General features: G+C 39.4%; 1 protein-coding gene across 1 annotated transcript; it reads left to right on the forward strand.

The window, feature by feature from the left end:
- Nucleotides 1–4,120: 4,120 nt before the first annotated feature.
- On the forward strand, nt 4,121–5,182 carry LOC110940456. Its single transcript, XM_022181991.2, has 2 exons — nt 4,121–4,620; nt 4,711–5,182. Exons 1-2 carry the CDS (start codon nt 4,458–4,460, stop codon nt 4,965–4,967), a joined length of 420 nt encoding a protein of 139 aa, XP_022037683.1. The 5' UTR covers nt 4,121–4,457; the 3' UTR covers nt 4,968–5,182.
- Nucleotides 5,183–8,438: the final 3,256 nt, after the last annotated feature.

Below are 8,438 nucleotides of genomic sequence, written 5' to 3' on the forward strand. Positions count from 1 at the left end.
AAATCACCAATCAGTCGATATAATCAAACTCATCTTCTTTCAAATTCGCCACAAATTTCACCGGAACATCATCGCGCCCTTCAAGCTTCTCAAAGAACTCAATCTTATCCGACAAATTAGCCGAAATATTTTTTCCTCTCCAAACGGCGACGTTTTCCTTAACTTTACCTTCCTTCCCGTTCAATTCAACTTCTGATACTTTCGGCACATAATAAACCTTCAACGGCACTGTAACCCTAACCCTACTCGGATCTTCAACAGGTCTTCGTCTTCTTCTTCTCCGGCAGCATTCAGACCAGCGATTGTTAAAACGGAATCCGACGGCGATGATTTGATTCGTTGTAACAGATAATTCGATCGCTTGTTCGTGTTTTTTTGAAGTTTTGGAGAGTAATTGGATGATATTGGAGCAATGGCTCAGTTGTTTATGGTGGAGGATGGTGAGTTGATCGGCGGTGCGGTGGTGAATACCGCCGAAGATGTCATTGTTTTTGTTACTAGTAGTTTGTTATCTTGTTTTGAGTAAAGCTTTCGGAATATATGGACACGAAACAAAGAGAAAAGTTTTCATTTTAGATATTTTTCTTTTAGTTTTTCAGTATAAAAAAATGGATTAAAATGATAATTTGAAAGATTTAAATTGAAAATCCTAAAAATATCCCTGGTTAAAAATTGGGTTTTTGGACAGAGTTAGGCAAATTGATCAAAATAACAATAAAAAGGAAAAGTCAGGGACCCAGAAGATAAAAAAAAAAGCTATTTGAACTAAAATGATAAATTTGAACAAACCTAGGGACTAAAATAACAATTAATCAAAAGATTAGTTACCTTACAAAAGATTCAAGCAATCTGGTCAAGACTAGAATGCTTTCGTCAAGTATTTTTTTAATTTTCAAAATAATTATTTTCCTCACAAATATCTAGGTTGTGCAAAAAGTTTGCGACTCAGAGCTCGCTCGAAACTTGCTCAGATTTAGCTTGGAAAAAGCTCGCTCGATATGGCTCGATTTGAAAGTGAGCCGAGCCGGCTCGGCTCAGTTAGAAAGTGAGCCTAGCTCGGCTCGGCTCGCGACGAGCCAAATTGGCTCGGTTTGGCTCGCTTGGTAGCTCGGCTCGGCTTAGCTCGAATTATTTTACTTACAATATGTTTTATTTTTATATACATATAATATATTACAAAAAAAAATGATTATTATTTACATGTATCTAGGCTTTTAGTTTGATATCTATGACATATTTAAAGGTTGATTGTCGTGCTAATGAGCAAATATTGTATTTACTTGAAATATAAAACTTATTCTGCGTTGTTGAACGTGATTTTGGCTTGTAATGTATTAGGTTGAACTTATTTTGAATATGTTCTTATGAAGTATTGAATAATATTTTAGAATACTGAATTTTAAGAGCTATGTATTAATTTTTATTTTTAAAATCGAGCCAAACCAAGCCGGGCCGAGCCAGCTTGGTTTAAAACTAAACCGAGCCCGAACTTAGATTTTCAGCTCGGTTTCAAATCCGAGCAGAGCCGAGTCTGCTCGGTTTATAATCGAGCCGAGCCCAAGCTTGCCCTAGCTCAGCTCGATTCATAAACAGCCCAACTAATATCTATAGCTATTTATTTCTTTGAAGGAAATACCAGGGATGTTAACTTGTTTCCTTTGGAGGAAATGCCAGGGATGTTAATAGTGGTGTGTATCACATAGTTCATTAAGAGATAGACATACACATTTTTATCACGAGACCGGGATGTTAATAGTGGTGTTTTTCTGCCAATGAGCTAGTGGTGGAGTGGTAAGGGAGAGACCTTGTGTTCCAAGTAACCCAAGTTCAATTCATGCCCCTAGCATTTAGTTTCTGCGGCACCTGATGATGATGGGAGACTAGGCGAGTAGGCGGCGATCGCTAGTTCGATCCTTGAACTGAGCGGGTTTTACCTCACCGCACTGTCGTGCCTTCGGGCGAGTGTTCACGGGCTTCGGCCCTAGGTAAGGGTTTTCCCCGGTTCGAAAGGCGAGTGTATCCCGATGTGATGAATTTCGCCAGTAGCCCATTTAGAGGATTCGTTGCCATTCAAAAAAAAATAGTGGTGTTTTCTTTTTCTTTTTTCAAAATAATTATCTTCCTCTCTCTAGATTATTAGGTTAGTTTAGAAGTAGTTTAGATTAAGTTTTCAATTCCTTTAGTAGATTAAGCAATTGCATTTGATATTAAAGATTGGATTTTCAATATCACTTGAAAAGAATTTCATAATTAACTAGGGATGATAATAGTGGTATTTTTTATTTTTCAAAATAATTATTTTCCTCTCTCTAGATTGTTAGGTTAGTTTAGAAGAGTTTAGATTAAGTTTTCAATTCCTTTACTAGATTAAACAATTGCATTTGGATTTTCAATATCACTTGAAAAGAATTTCATAATTAACTAGTATTAAGCATCCCGTATTGCGACGGAGGTGAACACTAATGCCACACCCCTGCCAGCGACCACCAACACTGAAGTTACGGCGTGTCAATGCGAAGAAATTAAACTGAAAAGTAAAACATATAAAAGAATAACTAAGACGATCTAGGAACCGCGCGTTACGATGAATCTGTCAAACGGGAAAAAATAGACGACATAGAAACGTTTAACCACAAACGCATGTTACGCCGTGTTAACTCACAAAATTTAGAGTGGGGCGTAAAACAAAAATTTTTCGAAAAATGAAAGGTATAACCAAAGTTGAAAATAAAAAGTTGTGAGATTAAATTAAAAAGATGAAAAGTTTTGTAGTTAAAAGTAAAAAAAAAAAATCAAATCAAATAGTTTCGGGTTAAAAGCAAAGATAAAAAGTTTTAGGGTTAAATGTAAAAAAATCAATTTTATTTTGAAAAACTCTCAAAACATAAGTCACAACATCTCAAGTCCCTAATTTTTTTCATGAATAGAATTTCATAATTAATTCCTATTTTTTAGTATGATGCGGAATTACAAATGGAGTGAAAATATGAAGAAAAAGAATAGGTTACGAAATTAAGACATGGTTGCATGTCAACATGGTCGAAATTACGAAATACGTTTCGCTCTTGATGGTCAACAGTCGAAGTGTCCAATGGATTTACCGAACTTGATGGCTCGAAGATGGACTCCATCACTCGAAGTCTTGAATGTTCGTCTTTAACCTTCAAGCTACATTCGTGACACGGATTTACAAATCTTGATGGTCCCTTCCTCCTTTTGGGCTTAAGGCTGGACCACACACGAATGCAGATTTGATGGTAGAGTAGAATAAGAATGTCTATACAATATACCTATTTTAAAAGTGTTCTTTGAGAATAGTTGAGTATAAATATTAATAAAAAAAATGTGGTTGAATAAGATAGACAAAGTGGGACACATAATCACCACACCTTTCATAGGTATGTTTCTAAGGTATGAATCATATACCTAAACTCATAAAAACAAACACATCATGACAATCAAAATAAGATACAATGCAACATCTAAAAGTTAAAATTATCATGGCCCAAAGTACAATGTGTTACTATATAATGTACTTAAGAAAAATACATCACTACAAAAGAAAATATATTAATTTTGTTTCACCTACCATATATAATATTTAAAATAAAATGAAAACATTTTTAATTGCAAAAAATTAAAAACCAACCATCCCATTTGCTTTTAAGCTTTCAAGCTTCATCCCCTGACCCCAAAACCAACCCATTAGGGCTGTAAACGAACCGAAGGTTCAGCGAACAGTTCGTGAACCGTTTGGCGGAAAGTTCGCTTATGTTCGTTCGTTTAGTTCATGAACGAACATGAACAAGAAATTTCGTCCGATTAGTTAAATGAACGAACACGAACAACAGTCTCGTTCGTTCAATTGCGTTCATGAACGTTCAATAACGTGTTAGTGAACATTGGTTCATGTTTGTTTGTTGATTCATGTTTATTTATTGATGTTGTTCATTAAATATTTTTTAGCATTTATTTATTTTATCTAAACCTTTTACATTCCTTAATTCTTATTTATCTCATTACCCAAACAAATAAAATACGATACCCTACCTCCACCTTTCTTTGTTATTATTCACATCGAAAAATACAATTGAACTTCGTCGATTTTATCTGTGTTCGTTTGTGTTCGTGAACCGTTCATGAACACGTTCATTTCCTTAACGAACGAATCCGAACAAAAAATCTTGTTCAGTAAATGTTCATTAACCGTTCGTAAACACATGATATTCTTAACGAACGAACACAAACAAAACCTTGTTCATGTTCGTTTGGTTCGTTTAATAAAACTCCATTCTTGAATCCATTCATTCCCACCATTATAATAATATTCACACACACAAAACACCATTGACTTCAATTCTTCCCATGACTTCATCTCCAATCTCTCTCTCTAAAACTTCTTCATTCTCTCTCATACCCATTTCACTGATCTGCAAGAACCACCCATAAAGATTGTAATGTCATCAATCTTGGCTTCAAATGGGGTGGTTCTTGCCACCGCCATGGCTGCCGGAACCGCCATTTTCATCGCCTTCTGCCTCCAGAAACCACCCACAACCACCACCGCCGGCGCCGCCCAGTTCGCCGTCGTCCAACTCCCAAGACACTGCATCAATTCAGGTTCCTCAATTTTCTCAGCTTTTGTTGGTTCAAACTTAAAGTCAACCGTTGACTTTTCAAAGTCAGACTTGATTTTTTTTATTTGATCAGATGGGAAGAAAAAAGAGAAGAAGAAGAAGAAGATGAAGAAGAAAGTAAGGTTTGCTGAAGATGTGATGGAACCAAGTGGAAATGATGATGAGTTTAGAAGAAGATTTAAAAGTAAGAAAATTACACTGTTTAAAGACGAAGGAGGTGAATGTAAACATCTGAGAAAGTATAAGGGTCTTCCTGCAAATAGGATGGCTCTTTACTCTGGAATTCTGAGAGATCGTGATGTTCATCGGGTTGCTTATTCTTGTTGCTAACGTTTGACTTACGTTTAACGAAGTAGTCCCTTGTGTTTATGATTGTCTCTAAGTTTGACCACTCTTCTTTTGTGGTGTGTGAAATGCACCCTTGTTTATTGGTATATTTTTATAGGATTTTTTTTTTTCTGGATCTTGCATCTGTATCATGTGAAAGAATTGAGTTTGTAGAAATTAAAATGTGAACTTCGTAATTATTAGTAAAATTTTTCATATTTCACTTTGGAGAATTACATTATTAGCCTTCCAAGTATTAGAACCTCTACAGTGGGGCGTGATGTTTGGCTTTTTTTTTTTATCGATAGCGCCTCATAGTGCCCCGAACATCACGACGAGTGGCGTTATGGGGGTCAAATGGGTGGGTGGCGCCATGCTCATAGCGGCGTGATGTTTGGTTTGTTTACAAAATCAGACCGTTGAATGGTCAAAAATTAAAAAAAAATTCAATAAATACATCCCACATCTTCTAGTTTTTTTACAATTCATCACATCTTATTCTATTCTTCTCTATATTTTTTATAAAAGTATAGAAATTACTCCCACCTTATTCTAAAAAAATGAGTTCCCCATCGGAAGATTCGTTCACCGATATTTACCGAAGATTTTTTATCACCCGAAGAAATCGCGGAGGAGGAAGAAGCGGTTACGAGTGCATGTACTCTTGTGATACAAGCAATGGAACACGTTCGGCTTTCTCCTCCTCCACGCCCCATTTTGAGGCGCACCTATATCTTGCGAGATCATGAAGCCGCGAACGAGCGTTTGATGAAAGACTATTTTGATCCCACACCGGTTCACGGACCCAATGTTTTTAAATGGCGGTTTCGGATGAGCCAAAGGTTATTTTTGCGCATTAATAATGATTTGGAAGCTAAGTATGATTTCTTTAAGCAAAGAATGGACGTGCAGGGATATTTAGGCTTCACCTCAATTCAAAAGGTCACTTCCGCTTTACGTATATTAGCCTACGGAAACACGTACGACATCAACGACGAGTACTGGAAGATGGGGGAGAAAACAACACGAGATTGCTTCGAACAATTTTACTATGGTATTGTTTTAATCACTTTTATTTATTTACTTTTATTTTTAAGTACATCACTGAAGGGATATGGTCCCAAAAAGCCGCGCAGACCAATCAGGTCGCGCGCTAGACCATACTCCTACTACATCAATCTGACAAACCTACAGAGCCCGCGCCGACTAAATAGGTGAAACCTAGGTCGCGCGCGAGGTCCAAGTAAGGTTAAAGCTCAGATTTTACACTTAGCAATCTGGATGAAAACCCTCACTCCCTTGACCTTGCGCTGGCTATATGGATGTGCTCCAGAGGCCGCGCGAGGATAGGAGCGCAGGTTCATCCTGGATAACACGAAAGGTACGAGTGGTAGAGAAATGGGCCAATCAGCGTTCAGCAGGCTGTATCTCCACGATCAACAATCGTGCACGAGACAAGAAGGTACACAAGGACACCTACGTGGCACCAATTAGATGGCAGCGACACCTGCCCCATGATCTCCACTCACCTGCGGATGTCAGGGAGACAACAAGGACAACAACCCGGACACGTGGATCCACTCAGGGTGTGCCAGCTCCATTAACCTTTTAGAAACACTAACAGTCATGACAAAAGGGACAAGAAGGATATTCCTTGTTGTCGACTCCAGGCCCAAGGCCCATCAGCCCATCTCCTTCTACACTACTCCGGCTATAAATAGGGACCTTCATGTATAGGTTAAATTTATTCAGTTCTCTGCTCTCTCACTTTTAATCACACACTTATTCCCTCAAAACATATACTTATTCTCACGCCGAAGGGTGGTTCAGAGGAGAACCCCCTTATTCCCCTCCTCTTAACGAGCTTAACAGTGTGTTTAGTGTTTTGTAGGGAGATCCAGGCGTCAGCTCAGGAAGGATTAAGAAGATTAACCTTTATGGTCGAAATATAAACCAAACTGATTCCTAAAATTAGTTCTGTGTTTCTTCATTGGCACCCACCTATTTTTACACTCACTTTCATCTTCTTTTTCTGAGCTTTTCTGTTCTCTCGATCCATGGTTGATCAGGGAATACCATATTTCGGTTTCGGTACACGCTCTCAAATGGGGACAGGGGAGGACACCTCGCACGTCCAAAACCTTCTCGTTGACGAGTTAACTGAGGGCGAAGCAAAAAACGTTGGGGGAGCCCGCACAAGTATCGTTCGCATCACTCAAACGGTTACCCCAACGAGTCACACTGCTGGTCCGTCAACTCCAACACATTCGAACATTTCCTCGTTGCTAGGTTTACCAGAGGTTGAAACCCTAGCCTCCTGGTATGCCAAGCAGCAAGCTACTTTGAACGCTGTTTACCAATCGTTAAGCGCGCAACAGGCAATATTGTAAGCGGAACCATCTCTGGTGGCAACTCTTGCACCAAGACAGGGGGCGCACCAAGCAACTCCTCAGCAGAACGTGCAAAGACAGTTTGAGAGACCTCCTCCTCAAAGAAGACAAAGCGTGCATGACACGCGCGATACCCATAAGGAGACAGGCAGTTACTACTTACTATGATCATCCGTCCAATGCGCAACACAGGAGTCCGTTGCACAGCCGGCTCGGGCCATGCAATATCAACAATGAATGGGACAACACGGATGAGGATGATCCCACTTGGCAAGAGGAAGAAGGTTCCTTAGTTTTCAGCCGCTTGCAGAGAAATCATGAGTCATACAAGCCAAGGTCGCGCGCCGTGTATAATGAAGCAGCAGAGCACGATTTCAGTCTCGTTTAAAGACCAGCGACAGCAGCTGAGCATTCAAAGTTTATCCGAAGCATTGCCCTAACTCCGCTGTAGAAAGCTAAACTTCCACAAATTGTGGGAAATTTTAACGGCCTTACTGACCCTGATGATCACGTTCGACTCTTCACAAGTGTTGGTGTTTTGGGTCAATGGATAATGCCAATGTGGTGCCATCTTTTTGTCCAAACTCTCACATGAGCTGCTCGCGGATGGTTCGACAGCCTCCCTTCCGGAAAAATCAAATCTTGGATCGACTTCCAAGAACAGTTCGTATCACACTTCATCTAATACAGGCGTTATCAGCGCGACACTTCAGAGGTTATGGACATCTGGCGCAGAGAGAATGAAGGGTTAGAAGATTTTATCACTCGGTTCAACAAGGAATGTTTGGAAATTGGAGGCGTGAGTGAAGATTTAATGCGCGCCCACTTCAAAAAGGCCATCTGTTGTGAAAGTTTGATCAGGACTATCACAGGTAAAGACGACATGCCTAAAGAATGGGATAAGTTGATGGCAGCGGCAAAGATTGTTGTGCAAAAAGAAGAATCGTTGGCAGGTGGCAAGAATACTTATTCTGAGGATCGTTATTCAAGGAACAAACCCGCGCGATTCTGGCAGACGCAACAAAAACAAGAACCCTGGCTGGAAAGCAAGCCAGTCCATCGGTTATGAAGATAGACCTCGCTT

Source organism: Helianthus annuus, chromosome 5 (assembly GCF_002127325.2).
Source record: "Helianthus annuus cultivar XRQ/B chromosome 5, HanXRQr2.0-SUNRISE, whole genome shotgun sequence".
In the NCBI taxonomy this organism is placed as follows: Eukaryota; Viridiplantae; Streptophyta; class Magnoliopsida; order Asterales; family Asteraceae; genus Helianthus; species Helianthus annuus.